Source organism: Leiobunum rupestre, chromosome 1, assembly GCF_980474605.1.
Source record: "Leiobunum rupestre chromosome 1, qqLeiRupe1.1.hap1, whole genome shotgun sequence".
Lineage (NCBI taxonomy): Eukaryota > Metazoa > Arthropoda > Arachnida > Opiliones > Sclerosomatidae > Leiobunum > Leiobunum rupestre.
In genome coordinates this window covers 94,381,840-94,406,981 of record NC_143384.1, presented here as the reverse complement: position 1 = coordinate 94,406,981, position 25,142 = coordinate 94,381,840, and the positions used below count along the sequence as shown (strand labels likewise).

At 40.2% G+C, this 25,142-nt stretch overlaps 1 protein-coding gene across 1 annotated transcript in view; it reads right to left on the bottom strand.

The window, feature by feature from the left end:
- Positions 1–13,769, bottom strand: part of LOC149969005 (fatty acid synthase-like) — a 30,157-nt gene extending 16,388 nt beyond the window's left edge. Inside the window, exons 1-9 of the mRNA XM_090169849.1 lie at positions 13,511–13,769; positions 13,198–13,350; positions 10,490–10,987; positions 9,363–9,593; positions 7,598–8,999; positions 4,840–7,253; positions 4,325–4,780; positions 3,031–4,260; positions 1,580–2,064 (exon numbers count right to left, since the gene is read on the bottom strand). Of these exons, the coding sequence (XP_090025975.1) occupies positions 1,580–2,064; positions 3,031–4,260; positions 4,325–4,780; positions 4,840–7,253; positions 7,598–8,999; positions 9,363–9,593; positions 10,490–10,987; positions 13,198–13,350; positions 13,511–13,730 (7,089 nt within the window). The 5' untranslated portion in view covers positions 13,731–13,769. The remainder of the gene's footprint in view (positions 1–1,579; positions 2,065–3,030; positions 4,261–4,324; positions 4,781–4,839; positions 7,254–7,597; positions 9,000–9,362; positions 9,594–10,489; positions 10,988–13,197; positions 13,351–13,510) is intronic.
- Between the last annotated feature and the right edge of the window lie 11,373 nt (positions 13,770–25,142).

Below are 25,142 nucleotides of genomic sequence, written 5' to 3'. Positions count from 1 at the left end.
CCGTTAGTGTATAAAATGGGAAAAGTTTTAAATAATGGCAAATAATGGCAAACTTTAAATTTTCCTGAATTAGGAACCCATTAGAGTTCTTGCAGCTCCCGTGAAAAACGTTCTACGAATATTTTGACCAATTTTTTTCGTTCCGTAACGCTCAAAGGACATAACGTCGAGAGCGGTTACTCACTGACAGTTTTTCCGTTTACGGTTTCAACGTGTTGTGACTCACCGAAGCTCGGCTGGAAGAGCATGCTTTTTAATTTTATAGTCCACGGTTAAGTTACGAAACATGTTCACTTGAGAATAGTGAAGAATGGCACGAACATTAATTTACCTTATTTACGATATTTACCACTACTTACCATTGTTCAACATTTCACGACTATTTACCACTATTTACTGGCTTAACTAATAAAAAGGACAGTTCTTGTACATAATTAAGATATTAAAATAATTAACAACAACTGTTGTACAATTAAAAGGTTTTATTACCAAAAACACAGCTACGGCCGTTATACCTTTTAATTGTATAACAGTTGTTGTTAATTACTTTAATCTCACTATTTACTAGCGCGTTGTTAATTTTCCGGAAAAATAAAAAAATTAAACATTGCATTCTAAGAGTTTTTTATTCTAGACTAGTCTAGAGGTTTAGTTTTCCTTTTTTTTCGAAAAAATTCGGAAAATGTTCCGGAAAAAAGACCTCGGTAATTTTCCGGAACTTTTCCGACTTTCAACTCCAATATTTACCAATGGTACGCACAATATTCAAAAACACTAATTTCCGTTGATTTTACAAACTACCGTGGTGCCAGCGATAGGCAGCGCTTTAATGCTGCCTACCTGAGTTACAGAAATCAGAAGGGCCCTACAAAATTTGAAGTAAGGAACCTCGAAAAGTACTATAAATGGGGCCTCTTAATTCCCAATTAGGGACTAAAGAGCAACTAATATCCTGAAATATTAAATTTTTAAAAAGCTTTTTGGATTGTTTATATTCTTCTCTTTTTCTGCTGTATGTTTATAACTGAGTTCTCTGCAGCATTTTAGTTGACTGGTTACATTTTAGAGTGAAGCAGAGTACACGACAACGCAATACGATTTTTGGACAAAAGTGCCTTCTTTTTCAGGCTTACTATTTCGTCTTTGCAATTGCAAAGATAATACTATAATACAGACAAACTTATTATCTTCGATTTTGGAATATTATTGTTAACTTTGAAACCTCCAAAGACTAGTAGTAACTCTTTAAGAGTTGTCAACTTTTACCCCAGTAAATGTCGATTTCGGCATACGGAAACAAACGGATAACTCAATTTACAAAGAAACGAACTTAAATCTTAAATTTGCATATTTATCTTGGATCAAAAAATTTCCCATTAACAGAAGTTATTGATCGGCGCTAGTTAGGTAGCGTAACGCGTGTTATGTTTCCATTTATTTCCTACTCCATATAAAATTTTAAAACCATAGTCTATTAATAGGAAAGTTGGCTCTAGAAGAACAAGCAGTGACATACTGATGTCAATAATGTCAATTTTGGGAAGACAAAAATCAAATTTAAGGTATGAGGGCTTCTTACTTGTACATAGAAACTCGCCAGATCCTGAATGGTGTCGATGGGAGCCTTCGCCGTGCACTGAAGACCGAAGGAAGCTGTGTTGAGATGGGAACTCACGGCTCCTAGCATGACTGAGAATCCTTCGATGGGATGCACCATGAAGATGGCTTTGGCGGACTTGAAATTGTTCAGAGGAATGATCACTTGTTCGGGAAGCTTCAAGTCGATTACTTTCGGGTGGTTGGGAGTATCACCGTTGACGCCGTTCGTGGTATTCGGTTCAGTTGTCTTCTTGACGGTTTCGTCTGACTTGGAAACGGCGCTGGAAGTTGAACCACCACCGATTTCAATCAACTTCTTGATGTTTAAGACACGGATTTCTTGGATGGAGAGATTAAGTTCGTAGTCCCTCTCGAGGGTTTGCTTCACTTCGACGCCCATCAGAGAGTCCAGGCCGAGTTCCGCCAGAGTCCTTTCGCTGTTCACTGAAGCTATGCTCTTCCAACCTTCGTGGAAATCAAATAATTAAATTAACTACTGTTATAGGTTAAGATATTAGTTTTTAAGGCTAGTTTGCACTAGGGCAAATACGCCGCAATGACAAGCGTCGAAGCAAATTTATGTTATTACTCATAGAGTCGTACAACCATGCTTTGAAACGATCTTTATGACATTATTTCACATCCGAAATTCGAGGCAAAATACCCTACGATCATGCGATGCAAATAATCACGTGACCACAACGGGTAGGAATTTGTATACCTTTAAACCTAGTATATTAATAATCCTACATAATAATGCCCTGCGATAAAGTGCACTACCCGGACGGGTGACTAACAGTAATAAGTAGAAGGAGAGCCACCCTACTGACGGTCGCACCACGGACACGACACAAGTCTTTCAACTCTCCGAAATGTTCAACAGTGGGACGACTCATAATGAGACCAGCCGTCGCACAGCCGGAAACCAAATCCCCCCGAGTATCGTCGGTGTAAGGACCATCATGTTAGCCTGAACCGAAGCACACGTAGCAACCCTTGCCTGACCGAAAGGGTGGGAGTAGGAACAAGGGTAACATCTCCCAGTGCGGAGCAGCGCAACCACATTCCGACACCATGGTAATGTATACGAGTAATTAGACCCCTAATCCTAGGCATTTCCGATAACGCCAATGAAAAGAGTCTGGTTCTTTGACCTGACGTTGTTATTCTTCACTCTTAAAAATAACATTTAACTGCAACCACTAGTGAAAATCAAAGATTTGGTGGCCCTCCTATAGATAAAACAATTTTTATTAAAGTTCGACTATATAAATATTATCTGACGCCAAAATAAACTGCAATCTTTAATGTGCCTTTAAAATGAATAGTTTTGCAGTATTCAAGTTAATTTATGTTACCTTTAGGGAGTCCCAGAAAGGTTTTTTTGTCGTTGGTCAGAGTTTAAAGTATACCGTTTCTAAAATAATTTACCTAAAATTCTTCCAATCGATTGCAGAAGGTCTTTCTTTCCTCCAGATTCAGAACTCGCTACCAGCTTTTCGACAGGGACGAAGCTGGACACAACGGCAGGACCAAAGGGACATTGACCATCCACTGAGTCGTCGGATGACAACTGCAAGAAATTGTCGAGGGTAGACAAGCAAGACTGGATTCTTTGAGGAACAGAGCCGCCGATGACAACGTCATTGCCTCCCATCATCTCCTGGATGACGCCGACATCTCCGATAGCACCCCATTGAATAGCCAGCCCTGGAAGGCCATCGATCTGGCGCTGTTCGCAAATCCTCTCCATCACGGAGTTGGCAAACCCGTAGTTCGTTTGACCCGCATTGCCACGACCACAACTGACCGACGAGAAGGCCACGAACCACTCCAGTTCGGGGCACAGAGATCTCGTCACTTGGTCCAAAAAAATCGTTCCTCGTACTTTCGGGTCGGTGACTTTTACATAGTCATCCACTGTCAGGTTCTCCAAGAAGGCGTCCCTCAAGATCATAGCGAGATTGAACAAACCACCAATGGGCCCCAACTTCGCAGAATCTTTAATCAGACCCTCTGCCCCTGCTTTGGTCGAAGCGTCTTTGGTTGAGACTTCCACTGAGGTTCCTCTCTTCCTCCACCTCTTCAGGCATAGTTTCTGATATCCGGTACGCGCTCCCGTTCTTGAAGTGACTACCAGCTTATTGCAGCCCCGGTCCACCAACCAGGTGCCTAACTCTAAACCGAAACCACCGAGGCCTCCGGTGATAATGTATGTCTTGTCCGGATGACAGAAAGACTTTGGAATGGCCGAAACATGAATAGGGACTCGTTTGACTTGTTTAAGGTTCTCTTCTTCTCGAACCTTGATGACGACTTTTCCGATGTGTTTTCCACTGGCCATGAATCGGAAGGCGTCCTCGGCTGTGTCCCAAGTGAACAGCGAAGTCTCCAATGGTCGAACAGTTCCATTCTTAATTCCTTCGGTGACCAGTTCCACAACCTCTTTCTTTGCGGAGGAGGTTGCCATGGTTTCGTTGAACAGAGCGTCCAGGAAAACGCCGTGGAATGATATGTTTTTGAGGAAAGCCGACATGCCGAGTGGGTTGTTGGCCGACAGATCGAACTTGCCAATTTCGAGGAAACGGCCGTGTTGAGCCAAACATCGGAAGCTGGCCTGCAGTTTCTCTTCAGACAATGAATTCAGGACTAAATTGACCCCTAATCAAAAGCACAATCAATCAGTAGTGTGTGGAATTTTTTCAAAATATAAACATTTGTAAACCTCTTCCTCGCGTTTCTCTTTTGATGTCGTATTCGAAAGTCACTTCTCGGGAATTGCTAAAGTTCCTGTCCTGAAGTTGTGGGAATCTTCTCTTCATATAGTCTCGTTTTTCTTTGGAGCCCACTGTTGTGAAGACTTCGCAGCCCATGCTAAGGGCGATACTGATGGCAGCTTGCCCCACACCGCCACTTCCGGAATGAATCAGAATGCTCTCGCCTCTTTTCAAGCCGCCCCGGGTGACCAGGGCATAGTAAGCGGTAGTGTAAGCTACCGGAACTGTACTGGCCTCTTCTAAGGACCAGCTTTCGGGAATTGTCCACAAAAACTCCAAGTCAACGAGGACAGTTGTGGCGAGACCTTTGGCTTCAACGAGACCCATCACTCGACGTCCTCTGCAACTGTCTTCTCGACCAGAAAATTCAAGACCCAATATGCAATCTTGGCCTGCCAAGTCACCTAAAATATGTAATTTTAGAGATAGAGCTAAGGATAAGAGAACTGATTCAATGGTTTACCAGGAACTGAGTCTGAAGAGAGTTTTCCGGTGGCTAACATAACGTCTTTAAAATTAAGGGCTGCGTAGTATACGTGACACAATGTTTGTCCATTTTTGCTTTTCATTCGGTTGTAGTATCTTAGAGGAGACTGGACCCATTTTAAACTGGACAAATCGCCTCTGGTCAAGACATTCAAGAAAGCGTCTTGTGAAGGAACCCCGGAATCTTCCTTCAGCGAGGCCAGTCCGAAATGGCGGAAGCTGCCCCATTGTCCGTTCCTGTTAATATTCATCAAAAGATCCTTTCTGATGATGTCCGCGTAGAAGGGATCGCTTGCTTTGAACTCAGGCAACGGTTGGTTGGTGAGGTTGGTGTTGAAGATACACCTGATTTTCTTTCCGCCAGCTTCTTGGCGTAGGCAGTTGACCAAACCAACAATTCCGACGTTGGCTTTCTCAGCGACCAGCCACAGATACTCCCCATCTGGCGCTCCCTCTTGTTCCCGAATTTTCTTCTTCAACTGTTCCACCCAAGCGTCATAGTTGTTATTGTCTATTTTTATAACAGTTTGTTTTTGTTGGATCGTAGGAGGTGTCTTTTGCTTCCTCAGTAAGTAAAGGGTTGAGGTCACAGAGTCCGTCTTTTTACCAACCACAATAAGGTTTATATCTTTGAAAGCCGTTTCGAGGTCCTGTTCGCAGTTCTGAGGTAGATTTTGTTCGCTAACCTCATTCAGGAATTTCTCGGCGGGAGTCAGTTGGGTTCTTTCCATCAAGATAACGAAACCATTGTCCCTGGCCGCTTCTGCGACAGCACGAAGGGACGATTTCAAAGTATACCTAGTGTCTGTGTTTGAGAATAAGTCTTTGGCGACTACCAAGTCGTAGCTCTCGGATGGTCCTTCTTTCGAGTTTAGATCCCACTTGATGGTTTTCACACCTTCTGCGAGACTACCAGAGTCCAAAGAAGTGTCGCTTACTTGGCCGACTATGTAATCCGCCTGGATCGTGACGTGGTAAGTGTTTACGTATTTAATGAGTCGAGTAGAGATGGAATTGTCCACCACGGCTTCGAGAATTCTCAGCTTGTGGAGGTTTGGAATGTTTTCAATCACTAAATCCAAAGATGCCCTGAGGGAGTTTTCTTTCAAAAGGGTATCAGATAAGATATCCTTCTTTAACGCTGAGCTTTGGTCTGAAATTATTTGTTTTAAAATTAATGCTAAGTTTCCCTTGTTGGCGGATGACATCGTCACGTCCAGAAGATCCTTTAAAGTATTCAGTAAAGAGAAATGTTCCTTCCTTTGATTAAAATACTGCTTCAGAATGTGGTCGGGAGCTTCTTTGAATCCGGTCATTACTTTGCTGATTTGTGTCTTGTTTTTTCCACTCGCTTCTAAGATCTTTCGGGCCAATGAAGAGCAAACTTGAGTGTACTCCTCGATGATCGTTTTCTCTTTTCTGGAGAGAACGTTGGAGTCATAGTTAGGCACAAACTGGTATGATTCCAAAACAGGCGCACTCTGGCCGCCAGCACGACGAGGCGCCATACTGCACTTCAAACCTTCGATTTCGACCGCGCCAGCAGTGCAAACATTGATGTAACGATCGTGGTACACGGGAATCTCAGACACTTCCGATGGATTCGGCTGTTTTCTGGGGTCAACTTTTATCTTTTGGAATCTGGTGGGCAGATATAGGCCTCTATTCTTCATGCCAAGAATAGGGAATTGCAGCATGGTGTCCATGAAAGTGACCCAATTACCATCCCATCTCAATTTTCCCGATAATCCGGTGGACTCAGCCTCAATTACTCCTTGAAAAGTAGGACCGTAATCATAACCTCGGAGACGCAGTTCTTTGTAGAAATCTTTGCAATGTAGGTTAAATTCAGTCGTTTCACTTTTATTTAGCGGTGATTTCGCGACTTGTTCACTAAGTCTTAACGAAGGATCCTCTGGAACGTAAATTTGACCGCTGACCACAAGAGAGCCGCCTTCGGAAATTTCGAATTCACCCGAGTCGGACAACACAATGCGGAAGCGAACGTTGCCTTCTTTTGGAATGACTGTGGCTCGGTGCAGAGTCACGTTCTCGAAGACTACAGCGAATTCGTCAAATTCGCATTGCAAGTGTCGCGCGAGTAATTTCCAAGGCAGCATAAGATAGCCAGTGGCTGGATAGAGAACGCGACCGTCAATTTTGTGCCCAACCATGTAGTAGTCCGGGGATTCGGTGTTGGAACAGTCGACGTCCACGGTTAAATCCGCCGCTTTTTTCGTCGAGGCGAAATCTTCCAAGGTTGGTGCTTGCCAAGAGTGAGAGTGGTCCCATCGCACTAAGCTCGAAAGACTTGGCGTTCCTCGAGGTACTGGGAATGTGAGTGTCGGGTACAGAGACTTCACATCAGGATTTAAACCGATGTTGTAAAGCCTTTAATAAAAAGATTAATAAAAAATGTATAACTATATTTCTCTTAATAGCATTTACTTAACCAGGTAAACTGTTATAAAATATAAATGGATGAGGTAACAAATAAATTTTGATTTATATTGTAATTTAGTTTAGCTGAATTTACGGATTTTATACAGTTTCTTAAGCTTCTGAACTATCAAATTAAGTAAATAATTTATACATATGATTCCTTTATTCCTAGACCGATGACCATGATGGTTAACATATTAGCTTAGACCTCTTGTAGGGTAAATTAGAAACTTTTACTTTAACTATAATTTAAGCAGGAATTTGATAAGATGATCATTTCCTCAGAAACTTACTTTCCAATGGCCGATAAGAAATGCTCAACGTTGTTGGGATGTTTTCTCTTCATTAGAGACACGTACGTGCAGTCGCTTCCCAAGCGCCTCTTGACGATGGCTTGCAACAGCCCGTGAGGCGCTATTTCGATGACAGTGGCGTTTGTTGGAACGTGCGCCAGAGAATCGTGGAACAGCACCGGTGACAATAAATTATTGATGTGATAAGCGGCGGATGAATACTTGGCCAACGGTTGATTCCAGCGCGACTCTGGTATAGATGAACTGACCCATCTTGTAGACCTCGGCTTTGGATGAGGAAGAAGCTTACCTAGAGCGTCTCTAAGTTTATCGACCATCGGGTTTAAGTAATGACTGTGGAAAGCGATACCACAAGTCTTCACCTCTCGCGCGAAGATATTCTCCGATCGCAACTCTTCCAGAAATTGAGCCACTTTGTCAGATGGACCCGAGATGGTGACGGAATCTTCAGCGTTGTGACAGGCTGAAATGACGCCCTCTGGACACCGTCTTTTCGCTTCTTTCCAGGACAATCCCACTGCCGCCATTAAACCCGAAGGTAGTGGAGTGTCTTGGCAGCACTTTCCTCTCCAGTATGCCGCCATCAGCATCTGTTCGCGGTTGAAGCACCCGTCAGCGTACGAGCAGCCCAATTCGCCAACGGAATGCCCCACGATGCCGTCCGGAGTGATTCCGAGATCTCGCAGCATGTCCACCAGGGCAATCTGAACAGCGGCTATCGTGACGAAGGAGGCCATTATTTTACCCAAATCTTCGTCGGTCCCATTCGTCACTAATTGAACCAGGTCGACGCCGTACGGTTTTAGAATCTGAGCTGATCGGTTGATGGACTTGGCGAAGGCCTCCATGGTCATCATTTCTTTGGCCATTCCTGACCATTGAGATCCCATGCCGGAAAACAAAAACCACAATGGTTTTGTGTCCAGTGGCGCGTGCTCGACGAGTTTGATCGGTTTTTCGGGGTTCTTGACCAGCATGTAGCCCCTGTACGGCATTCCTGCTGTCGGCGCTTTGCTGACCTCCTCCAAGAGCAGCAAGGCTTCATCCGGGTACTTCTCGGCTTCAGTTTTCTCGAATATGAAGTCGATCGCTTCTTCAGTTCGGCCACAGGCAGTTACCAATCTGGGAATCTTCCCTGATGTTGAACGGGAAATCGACTCTTTATTGTTTCCTTTGAGGACCAAGTGGGCGTTGGCCCCGCCAAATCCAAAGCTGTTTATGCCGACAATAGCTCCGGTTTCCAAGGGAACATTGTTCTCGACCACCTTCAATCGGCCATCGTGTAATCCCTTGATGGCGGGATTCGGGTTTTTAAAATGTAAGTTTGGCGGGATGAGGCCTTCCTCCAGGGCTATGATCACTTTGGCCAAAGAGCACATTCCTGGACACGATAAAACAGCCGTCAAATATTAAATTCGAAAAAAAAAGTGGTATCAGAAATATAATAATATAACACTTAAGGAACAGTTTATGTCTCCTCACACACCTAATGTTATTAGCTCGTGCATTGTACATTCACAGGTTACAAAATACTTAAACCATTACATTGGAAAAATATACTTTAAAAATGAATAAGTAAATATCCCTAAGCAGTTAAATTTTTACATTTCACGTCGTTAAGCTGAGTTGTACCCGAGGCATATATCTAGCCGTGAAGTGGTGCATGCTTGGGCGGGAAATTTGATACAGTGGTATATTTTTCTCGAAGGTACATTATATATTTTTTATTTTAACAAATACACACCCGACGATGACTCAGAGTGTCCCATGTTTGATTTGACGGAACCGATAGGCAAAGGCCCAATCCTGTTTTCGCAGAAGACGTCCGTGATAGCGCCCACCTCTTCGGGGTCGCCCACTTTAGTTCCGGTGGCATGAGCTTCAACGTAAGCGACATCTTTCGGATCAATTTTCACCTCGCTGTAAATTTCTTGCAATAGCCGTTTCTGCATGGCGCCCGAAGGATATGTGATTCCTACGAAACGTTATGTATAGTCAGGAAATTATAGAAGTAAAGAAGATGATTTCTACAGAAACGGGTGTGTTTAAGAGCTGAAAATATTAACCGTAAATACCTATAGTTATGATTTTAAAATATTTTGAAGAACAGATATTTTTCTAAGAATTACAGGGAACTTTGTTTGCTGACTGGAACGCGCAATTTCGGAAGGGTTTTGTGGATGAGTCAATGACAAAGGCCTGTTTCCTAATTGGCTTAAGTGATAACGTAAAACAAAGAAAGGTGCTACCCATGCTAACCCCAGATGTTTTAAAAGATACTGATATACTTTGATATTCTAGGTTGAAATGAACACATTCATGGTTTTAGTACGTTCTAACGGGCATGCATCAGATTTATAGCCTGGTGTACCGGTAAGATTGAAACCACACCACCGGAGGTCCGTCATCATAATGCCCTACGCCAGCATCCGCAAGCCCGGACAGGTAACAAAACCAGCATGGGTAGCAGAACCCCACTAATGACGGTCGCACCCTCGACGCAAGCCACTCAACCCAACCCCCACTTCGCACACAGCAGTGGGAATAAGAGCGGATGCTCTGGCAACGCCGGCCGGCACCCTACCTAGGAATGTAGAGAGCCAAGTCCATTGGAAAGAGCTCCTAAAGGGGAACGGCGGGCACAAGGCAGCCCGCATAACCCGGCACAGCTGGCACCGGATATCCCGGTGGAACCCCAAAAGGCCGGGAGATGGGTCCGCCGTGCCCTCATTCGGAGACCCGCAGCCACACAGCAGGCTACTCAATCCGCCGAGACAGCCAGTTTGCTCGGCCCCTCTCCGTGAAAGGAAGCCTAATACACTTACAATAACCTTAATACGTTATTGGTTCATCCAATAAAAGGAAACTTACCTTCGCTTTTGGCGCCATCTGTGTTGATTTTAGAATGTAAAATGGTGGCGTAAACTCGTCTGGCGTTGCTGACCCGTTGCAGCAGAACCGCCGAGACTGCTTCGGCTCTAACGTAGCCGTTCGCGGAGGCGTCGAAGGATTTGCATTTTCCGTCAAGTGACAACATGCTTAGTCTGTGGAATTGAAGACTGTTGGTGGGTTTGAGGGTGATATTTACTCCGCCTACGATGGCCGCTTCGCATTGGTTGCTGCGAATGGCGAGCAGAGCCTGTTGCAAGGCGTAAAAGCTGGAAGAACAAGCCGTGTCCAAGGTGTAACTGGGGCCTTTGAAGTCGAAAGCGAAGGAAATTCGATTGGCCAACATGGCCCTGCTGCATCCAGACAAAGGGTAGCCGGTGACTTTGTCTTTGTCCGACGTGTAGGCCTCTTCCGATTCTGACAAACTTTGGCCCATGAAGACTCCAATGTTCTTTCCTCTCAGTGACTGGGCACTGTAACCTGAAGTTTTTTTAAAGTGAGCGAGTTTACTTAATAAGTTGGAGTAATAAGTAAAGTTGAAAGATGTACTGTAGCCTTTGCGTTTGTTGTTCTAGTTCCCCTATTCCCACTAGGAGCGCTGTTGATTGACATTTAGAACCTAATTCTATTGGATTCCCTATTCCCACGCGCGTTCCTTTGACTTAAGTGGAAGCGATATTTTCGAGTCACTTTTACCATATATGTCGAACTTTACAAATTCTTTGCCTTAGGATATTTTTAGAATGATACTAGAACAAGTCGGCCCAGGCCGTAATATTAGTTCCACATCAGTGTATTCGAGTGGGCAAACCCATACACCCTTAGTAGACACAGGTAGGCAAACTAATACAAAAGCTGTTGAGGCTACGTGATTTCTTATCGTTTGATATATAAATTGCCATCCTAAGTTAAAGAGTGGATGCCGCCCACCATCAGGAGACCTGGGTGGGAAAACTGATATAAAAGCTGTTGAGCCCTGGTTATTTCCTATTGTTTGATTTATAATTTACACCCTCAGGATACGCGGGGGGGGGGGGCAAACCAATACAAAAGCTGTTGAGGTCATGTGACTTCCTATTGTTAGATATATAAAATTCCACCCTAAGTTGAAGGATTAAAACTTGGGCACCACCCACACTGCAATTCAAACTTCCCGCCACGCCCGTGTCACCCTTCGCGCAAAATTCACTAGGTTGGGGGGGGGGGCGGTGAAGTTTGAGGTTCACTTGACCTTAAACGCCGTAAATGTACGTAAAATAACGCGGAAAAAGGAACGACAATTGTGACAACTTAACTAGCCAAATCCCCCGCGTCGCTAAAAACGACTTGGAAGTTCCGAGATTACTTTGTTGACAACGGCGTAACTCGGTTGGTAAAGGGGTCGGTTGTTGGAGATTACGTGGCTAGCAGCTATCTGGGTTCGGATCTCGGTGGCGCCAATAATATAAATTATTTTTCGCAGCTCCAACTACCGTGTCATTGCTTTCCACGCCCAACAAACAACACTTAACGACATTCCATCCATAGAAATATATATATATCTCGTTGTGGAACTAAAAACTGTTATAAAAGTATTGTACATTTATGGACAGCCAATAGTTTTTCAATTCTAAAGATGAAGCGAAGATCCTCAAATAACAAGTGGAGATTTTAGAAACATTTTATTTTACAAATCGAAGCAGACGATATTTTTACAGGGTGGCAACGCATTTTTTATTATGGACTTTTTTGCGTATGTAATGCATTACATTCCATAGGTGGTTTTAATTAACTTTAACTTAATTCCATTGGATTTCGTGAAGTTTGCGAATTAGAAACTCGTAAATTGCGAACCATATCGAGAAAATATATCTCGTAGAAAATCAATGGTTCTTCCAGCAGCCATATTTTTGGTAACATAGACGAATAGCATATGGTTCCGGAAAGGTCTTGCGTAGTCAATATGAACTCTTTGAAACGGTGGTCAGCGTGGATCCAAGGGGGAAGTGTAGTTTTCTGTGGGTTTCTTTGTTGCATTTAACCTACAGAACATTGCTTGTCAAATGGTTAATTTTAACTATCTCGCAACAGAACGTGTCGATAAAGGAAGGCGAGATAAACCGTTGGCATCGCCGTGTGGCGCGGAAGGCTTGTATTTAATCGTGAAGTTATGTCCCGACCGTAGAACAGCCATCGCTGGCGCCGCGATAACTGAAGTTACTGAATGTTCTCCGAATATACTAGTGAGAGGTCGTTGGTCGGTGTTAAGCGCATGATATTATTATAATGTCTTGGCCGATATTAAAAACATAACTGAGGTATTATAGAAGAATACAAATTTGGTCATGTTTAATAAGATTCCCCAACAAGAATAAACTGTGTGCGCGGTGCTCTCGATTTTAAGCATTAAGAGTTTGCTAATTAGATTTTACTCGCGCTATATGCGCTTCGAGGGCCCCCGGATTTTATGGGCCCCATTTTGCTAATTCGAGGGGTTGGAAAACGTGACATTGCCATTCTTTGAGTCAGGTCTCGAAAAACGGCCCAATCTCACCTAGCGGCCTCAAATGGTATAAAGGCGCCCCTGCTGTGATATGTAACATAATAACTCATCAGAATATTCTGAAGGTCGAGATCGTGTTATTTGGGTAGCCTTGCACTAGATAAACTAATACCAATCGCCTTAAGAAAGGAATTGTAAAAATAGTTACCCGAATCAACAATGGCTTCGTAGACCACCTCCAGCAAGGTTCTGTGTTGGGGATCCATACCATTCGCTTGCTTGGCATGGACTCCGAAATATATCGCGTCGAATTTCGTAATGTCCTTCATTTTTCCTTGTCGAGTTGGAAGTCCAAATAGACCTTTTTTTTAAGTAAATACGAGTCACTGTTTTGTTAGTTTGTTACGGTTAGTCTTAAGTTTAATAAAATATTAAAGGTCTAGACAATCGCTTGAAAAGCTCAGACCAAATTTCCTTTCTTAAACCAGCTTTTAAATAAATTAAATTAATTAAATTAATACCGGGTTTCCATCGCCTGCCGTCTTCGGTACAGAGATCAACTTTGTCGAATAAGTTCTTTTTGAATTCGTCGATGCTGTCAGATTCGGGAAAGCGGCCGGAAATACCGGATATGACGATGTCCTCGCTGATTTCCCATCGGGGCATCTTGGAGTGGATAGGGCCATCGAGAAATAGTCCGTCGTCAGTTGAAACTGGCTCGCTCACGAAATGGGCAGACATCTAGGTTCCGCACTGTGGTATTTTTCATAGAGGTCACAAATATTGTTGATTTTGAAAAGAAGAATCATGCTCGATCAACAAATAAGGGACCTGGTTTCCAAATGACAACACGTTGCGCGCGTTCTCTGGTGACAGATTTTTGAAATATATATACTTATACTATAATAACATTAATACTCTATATTTATAACATCTATTGCAACAGGTCTGAGGCTCTCTTAAGAGCGATGCACGGAATTTAAACCGCGTGGGAGAGTTATGACAAGCCTTGCCACGTATAATCACTAGCATCGTTACAATAACTATCGTTTTAAAACCACATCAGCAAGTTTTTATGGAAAGAGAAAACCGAAAAACTCGGAAGAAAACCCCTTTTACAAACAAGGAGAGAACTGGAAAAATCAACACGGAAGGAGTGGTTCCGTGTTTTCACCCAGTGCCACAAGCTGGGATCGAACCCGGTTCCATTTGCAGCGAGGTGAATGTGCTAGCCACTTCACCAGCCTGATGTATCGAAATTTAGATAAACTAATTTTGAAATTTAGGTAGCCCGTTAAATATCATACCATAGCCGAATTTTAAATTGAATTTTATAATAACAAACAGACTATGATCTACAAAATGGATTGCTTGGTAAAAATATTTCTTGGTTTAAATGTAAAATACTGTCGTCTGGCTAAGATCAAAGTGTAGTATCTTTTGCAATAAGCTCTTAGGCATATACAACTATGTCCATCATTAAAATTAAATCCATCTATGCAATTAGCAGGGCTAGGTTGGTTTGCTGCCCACAGCAGTTGCAACAGGAACCTTCAGAATTCAAAAGGGCCACAAAGTTCTAAAAAGGCATCCTCAATTTCCAAATTAAGGAGTTCTTGTTAAGGTTAGACGATTTCAGGGTGAAACTCTACTTAATCTGGCCGTAAAGTGGCGTATTATGTTCCTTTGAGGCCCTAGGTGCAATTTTCTTATAAGCTGCTTTTAAGTAATAGAGGTTTTTGTATTTTCTATCACTCTGTAATATTTGAGGCCCGTGGCGCGCGCCTAGTGCGCTAAGGTAGAGTTGACACACACTTTTGAGTCTTATGTCGCTTTTGGTTTTAAGCTTACTACAGTTTATTTCGTCTTTGTAATTGCAAAGATAATACTGTAAGACAGACTAGCTACTACATGTATACTATACTATGGTCTATGAACGTATTTCGTAAACCTTTTTAAACTTTCTGGAAAAATCGGTGCTTTTCCGATTGAAGTAAAATCCTACTTCAATATATTTTTAGGCTGGTTGGTAAAGCAAGGCAACACGAATTTTAAAATAACTTACCGTTTTGTGGAAAAGACTTGAGGCTGATGTTAAATAATTTTGTGCAACGCTTGTAGAAATTTCTGAAGCACAATCCTTTCAAATCCGTGTCTGTGATTTGAATGGAGGAACTGAAAGGCTGTTAAGGGGTATATTACTGCTTCAACCACGATTGTCCTATAAACTAAATTATTGGAGGAAGTCTTATCGACGCGCCAATAAACATTCACAAATCTCGGAAACAATTTATGATTAGCTTGTTACATATATAACATACATGTACGCTCAAGAATGCTCTTATGTAACCTTGAATGATCAAAACTGCCTTTTTTTAATTGAAAACACGTTTTCTCCAAATGCTCGTTTCCACTCAACCAAAAACTAACTTTAAAAGCGGAGATTTTAAAAGCCGACAGTCGTGTTCTTGCCCAAATTAATTCAACTTTTAATTTTAATTATAATAACGTTAATTAAAAAACTTAGAGATTCCATTCGGGTTGTTATTTTCAGATATCTGAAAATAATTTTTATAATCCCCTCACCCATGGCAATCTGATCTCAAACTTTATCTGATTCATTATTTCATGTAACCTGTCTGAACTTGGGCTCGGCGTTCGGATAAGAAATTTTACGTTAACAGTCAACCGAATTTTTTATGATTTATTGAAATTTCGGTAGTTTATTTATTCGTTTCCCTCAGCTCTAATCTGAACTTATATGCTATAATAACTCAGCAGATCATAAACCACATTCACTTATCTGACTTAAACGTTCAATGCGAAATATTGTGGATTGCAAATAAAAGGAATTTAATAAGGGGAACTTTGTAAAGTCGATAACTGCGATGCATCTGAAATCTGTTCACTTAATGTTTGTCGGATTTCAATGAATTCAGATTAATTTTTTGCTTAAAATATCTGTTTTGCATTTTGACCAACATCAACATCTAATAATATCTGAACATAAATGCATTTGATCTGATGTCTGATTTATCATAATTTTTGGTTCGGGTCAAATAACTGTTATCTGACAATCGGTTGAAAGCGCTAGCCAAACTAAACCACGATAATCTCTCAATTTGACGTTTTTGGACTTTCTCAAGCGTCTTTGAATACTCCCGAAAATAGTTTCGGCATTTTGAAAGAAAATCAAATATATATTCAATTTGGCCTCACTTTTGACTTATTTGGTATATCTTTAAAAATGTTTTCTATATTTGACCACAATTTCATAAAACTAACGGCTAGGACGTTTATGGTAAGTCTCCAAAATATTATGTACATACCTTCTTGGGTATATAGAACATTATGTTTAAACAATAAAATTGCGTATAAAATGCTCCAAATTTATTTTTTTCGGTACACTGCTCAAAGGCAGGGATTTACAAAACTTTGGCCCAGTTTGGAGTGGGTCGGGGCGTTCGGAGACAGAATAAGCGGGAAATTTTCAAACAAATAAGAGGAGAAAAGCTACTATAATTAGATATTCATTTTGGTATTTTAACAATTTATTGGGTTCCTGGAAAAGGTAATATTGTACAAAAAGTAGTTTTAAAAAACCGTGATAAGATTTTCATGTCAGATGATATGTTAGATGAAACGAGCGAATCTATTATATTTTCAGTGAGCTAAGCTTTTGCTGTAATTGAAGCATTGTACAACAGTATACGTATGAAACTAAACATATTTTGCAGCAGTATACGTATGTAACTAAACATATTTTGCAGCAGTATACCTAACATATTTGGCAGCAGTATACGTAACATATTTTGCACAGCCATATACGTATGTGTACATTTTACATTGTATAACAGTGTATGTATAAAGCATTGTACAGCTAAAGTATTTTACATATATATTTTTAAGATTTTAAATATTGAATTTCCATTTACGTTGTCTAAAGCCTCAAAAAATTCCTAGGGTTTACAGTTTTCATGAGCATCTACATCCATCTAAGTTTGTATATTTCACATGGAAATCTAGGTGATATGCAATTTTATTCAGGTAAATACAATCAAAACCATTCTCAAGAGTTCACGATTTAATTCAAGAGTAGGTTTTGAGAATGTGTTATTGGAGATAACGTGAAAATATTTGAAGAAGCTGAAACTTCTATGGAAAACAGTACCGACAATAAAAAAATAAGAAAACCACCACCTACAATTTCTCACGCAACAATGTTAAACTTTAAAATGAATTTTTTAAATTAAGCCAAAACAGTAAAATCTCAATTTATTGAAAATTACACTCACATAAGTACGACACCCTTTCCATATAGCAAGAAGTACATATGAATTCGGAAACTTAGTTTGAAGTGATAAAATTCTAGATAATGAGCTGCAAACGCGAGAATACGTTGAAGAAACTGAAAACATCGAGGCTCAGTTGGAAGATTTACAAATAGACTTTGATATCCCTTCCGAAGAAGATCTCATTCAAAACACAATATCACTGAAAAACCAGAGCTCATAAACTAAAATCTCTTGTCCCTGGATTTCAAAATTACGCAAGAAGATAGTTGCAGCATGCTTTATAGAAATGGTGGTGTTACGATGAAGCAAATAGTAAACGTTTCTAAGGTTGCGAAACAAAACCACAATTAAAAACTCTTTTCCTGGGATGAACTGAGATAAGTTTCCGGATTTTCTTTCATCACTTCATGAAACCAATTTTCGAAGTATTTAAATCCTTTTTTAATGTTATCTAACTCTAGCTATAATCCACTTGTAGGAGTCCATTTCCAAATAGTTGTTTACATGCTCTCAAGTACCGATAAGCGACCTTTGCACTCTCCCTTTTTTCACTTGTACTTTCATTTGAACAGCTAAAAGCATAAAGTTCGCAAAGTACATCTTCTTGTTGCACGATTTTGCTATGGACAACGTTGAGGGGTGACCAAGAATCTCGGATTATATAGTTCGTAAGCAGTTTAAGAACATGTTTTAAGATATTATTTTTAGCTCTTATATTCACACCTTGTATTTCTTCCCATCCAAATTCTCTACCTTCTCATTGGAAATTTTTCGTACCCTTGTCTCTCGAACTATGCAACGCCTAAACTATGCTTTTCAGCTCGTTTTCATTTTCTTCATAATTGAAAGTACCTTTATGTCCAATGGTAGATTTTATTAAGGCCAAGTTCTCACTGGCACCATCGAAAACCAAAGCCATCGTAGAAAACGAATATGATTGTAACAGTTACAGGATATTAAATAGAGCTTCTCCTATGTATTGTTCATTAAATGACACTGGGCTGGTGAAATATGGACCAATCAAATCGAATTCAGATGACCAATCTCGCCAAAGAAATTGAAGGACATACTGCGTTATGCTTGGTACGTTTCCTTTACCTTCTTCAAAAATATCATTGGGGTCTTTAAAGCAGTGGTGGCAGAACGGGGGTGGGGACCAGGTATTTGTTGCCCCCCCCCCCAAAATGCTTTTTTATTGAACTTCTTTCTCGAGTAAACATTCGAAATGACTAAAAAATGCGTGTAAATTGTAGTGCTAGCAGTTAGCTGAGTTATAAATCGGCTGAGTTTTCTGTTTCTCTCATTTTGTATTCAGAAACTTAGTGTAGTGTAGTCTCTAAACTAATTTAATTAATTTTTCGTATCACCAATTCTGCTTCATATAAGAATAATATCTGTATTACCGAATACCACAACGGCTTGTCTAACTTTAGCTTAGGTTAGCATTCTGCAACCGACAGTTTTCAGTTACTTTACCGACGGCGACTGGATCAGTGGATCTAATAATCTATTGATTTTTTATTATTGTATTTAAAGACGTTAATTAAAAATAAAAATGAACGGTAAAAGAACAATAAAGGACTATTTAAACAATTTTGGTGATAAAGCAAAAAAATCAAAGAGGGCCAAATCTGATGATTCAGATTTGGCACAAAGATGAAGAAAATATTAAGAAAGTCGAAGAAGTTCCAAATGGTAAATTTTATATTTGATCATTTTACTTTGCATAATTCTAAAATAGTAAAATTCTACACCGTGTTAAATGAAAATTAATATCTTTATTCTTTAAGACGGTAGACCTAAACTCTGAAAGTAGTAAAAACTGTAGCATGACCCGAGTGACCGTCGCTCACCGACTCCGATTTCTCCAGACCTTCTAAAATTATAATTATAACCAATACAGTACTGCCTTAGGTAATCCTTAACGAGTATACAGCCAGCTTTCATCCATTTGGAAATATATATATCGCGGGCTTAAGACAAAATTACGTCACATTTTTTTAGGTTGTTTTGTAGCTTTTGAATTCTACGAGCCAAAGTTTTCCTTGCATTACGTAGTCGTGATAAACTAAATTTTTTTTGCTGGTCGAAGTCAACTGGCTTATGCCATAGTTACTAATCATCTGTTGACGTTTCAATTTTCGATTTGGTGATTGGAGTAATTTTCCTTTACGAGCCTTTGAGTAATTTGTGAATGTGAGAGCACATTCCTTGCATTTTTTTACGTTGAGATTTTGGAAAGATGTTCTACCTCCTCATAAACTTAACATATAGTAGATTGGTATCCTTCATGTGGATATGTTAAGCGAGTCAAACTTGGGGTTTGAATAAATGATTCACTCTTAGGCAAGATACCCGAGCAAAAGACGTGTTTACCAACAAATGACAATTTATCAAGTTTCGTCTTCAAAAGCTTTTCATCGAGTGTATTGTCCAGAAATATTTGACACTACTCACTTGGTTTGTACAAAGTATGAAAGGTTAAAATTCCTTTAATTTCAATGGTTATGAAGACTTGCTCTACCATTTACCCAAGCAGCCCATACTATTCCTTCCTCATTATCAGCAAGTATTCTTTCTTTAGATGAGTTACTTTCTACTAAAATGTTTAAAACCTTAATAGTGCAATTCTATTTATCTTAATATACAATATTCTTTACTCGAAAATCAAATCATTGTAGCTGGTGATATAAAACCTAGAGGTCGGCGGAACAAATAAATTAACCGCAAAAATTTCAATTAATCATTAAAATTAGTATTATTTGTTTTATACGAATAAATTATACGATTAAAAAACGATTTAACATGCAAAATAAATAATTTTTTTCGAATATCTATGGGTAAATATAAACAATCGTATAATTTCTTATTCAAACGCCGACCTCTAATAAAACCTTTCACGGAAGATAAGGCTGTGTCTTCGGACGAAAGAACTTCATATTACATGTTTTATTTTTATTCATTTTATTTTATAGAAATATCTATTAAAATAAAAATTTTGTTTCAATAGGTGTTTCTATAAAATAAAACCATAAAAAAGAAAAGTATAAAATATTTTTCTCTACGTCAATGGCTTAAGCTTTTTAATACTTTATTGGCACGCCCGTTTCGCACGTGGACTTCAAACATCAAAATCTTCAATAACTATAGCTTGTGACGTAGAAAACATATACATGTGACCTTCCTTATTTTATAGAAACACCTATTATTTGACTTACTAGTGCCAAACAAATCTCAAATATTTTGATTTAAACCAAATTCTCTAAGAAATTGATTTCAAATTCGCGGGTTTGTGTACCGTCTCGTGGTGACACCATCCAACAAGTCGGCCCAGGCCGTAATATTAGTTCCACATCAGTGTATTCGAGTTGGCAAACCCATACACCCTTAGTACACATAGGTAGGCAAACTAATACAAAAGCTGTTGAGGGTAAGTGATTTCTTATCGTTTGATATATAAATTGCCATCCTAAGTTAAAGAGTGGATGCCGCCCACCATCAGGAGACCCGGGTGGGAAAAGTGATATAAAAGCTGTTGAGCCCATGTTATTTCCTATTGTTTGATATATAATTTACCATTATATGTTAAAGAGTGGGCACCGCCCACCCTCAGGATACGCGGGGGGGGGCAAACCAATACAAAAGCTGTTGAGGCTATGTGACTTCCTATCGTTCGATATATAAAATACTATCCTAAGTTGAAGGATTAAAACTTCGACACCACCCACCCTCAGGATACGCGGGTGGGCAAACCAATGCAAAAGCTGTTGAGCCCATGTGATTTCCTATCGTTCGATATATAAAATACCATCCTAAGTTGAAGGATTAAAACTTGGGCGCCACCCACCCTCAGGATTCGCGGGTGGTCAAACCAATACAAATGCTGTTGAGGCTATGTGACTTCCTATCGTTAGATACATAAAATACTATCCTAAGTTGAAGGATTAAAACTTGGGCGCCACCCACCCTCAGGATACTTGGGTGGGCAAAGCAATACAAAAGCTGTTGAGGCCATGTGATTTCTTATCGTTTGATATATAATTTACCATCCTATGTTAAAGAGTGGCCACCGCCCACCCTCAGGATACCCGGGTGGGCAAACCAAATTAACCAATACAAAAGCTGTTGAGGCCATGTGATTTCCTATAGTTAAATTATTGAAATTAGTGGAAATATGATATAAAGAAATTCTTAAACTGGGATTAAAATGGGTTTATTTTAAGAAATTTATATCAAACATTTGGGTAGTTTAGGCACCAAAAGTCATGTAATTCGTAAATTCATAAACAAAAAATACCCATGAATTTATTAACTGGTTTTTTCAATCTCTCCCTTTAAGGAGGTTGGTCGGAGGGAGCGGAAATTAACGGCACTGCGTGCGCGTCAAAGAGTTCTATCGAATGAGACCAACTTGTTTTTTCGGTCACTCTCCCTTTAATGGGTTGGTCGATGGGGGCGGAAATTAACGGCACTGCCTGCACCTCAAAAAGTTCAATCGAATGAGACCAACTTGTTTTTTTGGTCACTCTCCCGTTAAGGGGTTGGTTGAAGGGGGCAGAAAATAACGGTCCTGCGCGTTCTATCGTTTGATCTAAAAAGTACCATCCTAAGTTAAAGAGTTGACTTTAACGTATTGTTATTAAAGGGGGGTCTAAAATGTGACCCCTGTTTACCTGACAGACCTGAAACTGGCCATCGGTAAAAGTTGTGTAGACCCACACTGTAATTCAAACTTCCCGCCACGCCCGTGTCACCCTTCGTACAAAAGTCACTGGGTTGGGGGGCGGTGAAGTTTGAGGTTCACTTAAACGCCGTAAATATACGTAAAATAACGCGGAAAAAGGAACGACAATTGCGACAACTTAACTAGCCAAATCCCCCCGCGTCGCTAAAAATGATTTGAAGTTCCGAGATTACTTTATTGACAACGGCGTAGCTTGGTTGGTAAAGGGGTCGGTTTTTGGAGATTACGCGGCTAGCAGCTATCTGGGTTGGACTCTCGGTGGCGCCAAAAATATAAATTATGTTAATAAATTATTTTTCGCAGCTCCATCTACCTTGTCGTTGCTTTCCACGCAAAACAAACAACACTAAACGACATTCCGTCCATAGCAATAGTCCCACTTCGATATATATATATATATATATATATATATATATATATATATATATATATATATATATATATATATATATATATATATATATATATATATATATATATATCTCTCGATGTGGAACTAAAAAGGGGAGGTCAGTGGTGACCTCAAAATGAACGTTCTCAAACGTACTTTTAAAATGGTAGAATTGGGATCTAAGAATAACCAGGCAACGTGTGTTTATTCCTCTGGTAGTCTTAACAACGCGTGCTTATTTTATTGGTAGCCTTGACGGCGCATGTTTTAAAATGAATAACCCTTAGCACGGTCACGCCATTCGCGGCGAATAGTTTGTTCTTAGATCTTTATTGAATAACTCGGGCTCAAAATTAGGTTTGCAAGAATCAATGCTGACACAGAGCACCTATGTCCCCAGAGCAAGTTTATAATGGCGACAGTTTTTTTTACTTAAATCAAGTTATGCTTTTCAGTTTTTACGCCCAATTAACTTTACAACTATAGCTGCCATCTTTTATATTTTAGAAATTTATCGCTATTTTAGTAACAAATCTCTTGGCCTTTTTAGTTTGTAGTTTTGCCTTATTTATGTAGTTCCAAAATCTAGAACTGCCTACTGAAAACTGGGCTTTACTATAGGCTTCGTGTGTAGTTAAACTTTGGTTAGAAGTATCGCCGCCTACTGACTGACAATTGTGAGTTTGATATCAAATGTGTGAAAGCTGTTTGTTCATTCAAAATTAACTTGATATCAAAGTTGAACGTCTCAGCTTAAGAACATTCATATTCAAAAGTGGCCTGCTATAGTTTCTTCAAAAAATAATTGACCAATAATAAAGTAGATGGAGCTTTCTTTTCTAAGCACGAATCATACATAGAAATCTATAAGTGCACGGTCATTTTGGGTAGTTCTAATTTTAGTTGGTACATTTAGGACAAATAAATAAAATAAATAAATAAATAAACAAATAAAACTATTTAATATACAGGATGTTACGGTAGACTATGTCATAAATAAAAGAACGTATTCTTTGGGTCCTACTGAATTGAAAATGTCAAATGAGCATGGGTCCTAAAGCGTTTCGTTTCAAAGGTATGGGCCCTCGAAAATCTGCCGTCAAAACACAAAAACCACCTTAAAAGTGAAAGCCTGTATCTGCCTTGAACCCAATTGTTTTGAGTTATTACCCATTTGTTTTTTTATGAGATTAGATGAATTAGTATCAAAAGTGCCTTATTTCATTAGAAGTAGGCTACGTGTACTAGTGAATTCCATAATAATTAGGGTCTTTGAAAATGATACAAATAAAGATGTTAATTGAAATTGGAGCTCTTCCATAAATTGACATTCAAGGTACAAGTATGAAAAGAAATTAAATTACCATTTAACCGAGGTGGAAGGAAGTAAGTTAATAATAATAATAATCAGCTAGGCTAATACCTAGGCCTAAGTTATCTAGCGACTATTTAATGCCTTTAAAAAGGTGGCCGGGTCGCCCAGTAGCGCCGCCAGGATTTTTGGGGAGGTAGGCCAACGATTTGGAGGCCCCGCAAAGTTATGGAGGCCCCCCAAAGTTATGGAGGCCCCCCCAAAGTTATGGAGGCCCCCCCAAAGTTATGGAGGCCCCCCAAAGTTATGGAGGCCCCCAAAGTTATGGAGGCCCCCCAAAGTTATGGAGGCCCCCCCAAAGTTATGGAGGCCCCCCCAAAGTTATGGAGGCCCCCCAAAGTTATGGAGGCCCCCCCAAAGTTATGGAGGCCCCCCAAAGTTATGGAGGCCCCCCCAAAGTTATGGAGCCCCCCCCCCAAAGTTATGGAGCCCCCCCCCCAAAGTATGGAGGCCCCCCAAAGTTATGGAGGCCCCCCAAAGTTATGGAGGCCCCCCAAAGTTATGGAGGCACCCCCAAAGTTATGGAGGCCCCCCAAAGTTATGGAGGCACCCCCAAAGTTATGGAGGCCGCCCCCCCCCACCACAATTTTTTCAAATCCGTCCACGTGGATTATTTTTTTTACGCAAGTGGTGCAATTTTTGGGTAAAATGGGTACGCAACGAAAAAATTAGAACTAATAACACTGAACAAATGAGTGGATATTTACTTATTTCTACGACGGAATTCAAGTATCTCAATTTACATTCATTCCTTCGGTACTTCGCATACATCCCTTACATCAAAAATTACAACTTTACGAAAATGAATGTACATAGGTACACTAACAATGTAAGTAAAGTAAGTTTAAGAACCATTTATTTGTATCGATAAAATTAAAGATACAATTTGGATATAGTAGCGCTCGCCTAAAATTAAAACTAAAAAATAAACTACTGTCAACGAAAAGTTACTCGTACCTTTTTAAGGAATAAAAACAGCAGTGTCGTTAAGCGAATCACTCGCATTGTATATTGAAAATTTTATAAATAAACAAACTACAGAATTTTCTGATATTAAATAATTTGTAGACGACTTTTGGAGGCCCCTACCAAAATTTCAAGTAGCCTACCCCGGCCTGTTGCTGGCGCCGCTACGGTCGCCCACAATGTCCCATCAGACATTTACGCTAAATTGCTCTTGATGTGTTCTAACAGTAGTTGAGTGATGGTTTATTGGACTCCACTGGTGAGTGTAATTCAATTTATTATTCCGTCGCGGGAGAGATTGGCCAGCTGATAAGACAAATTTCGGAAACTCGCGATTTACAGCAAGCCATTGTCAAAAGGCAGTTCACCTTGGATAGTCCCGCTC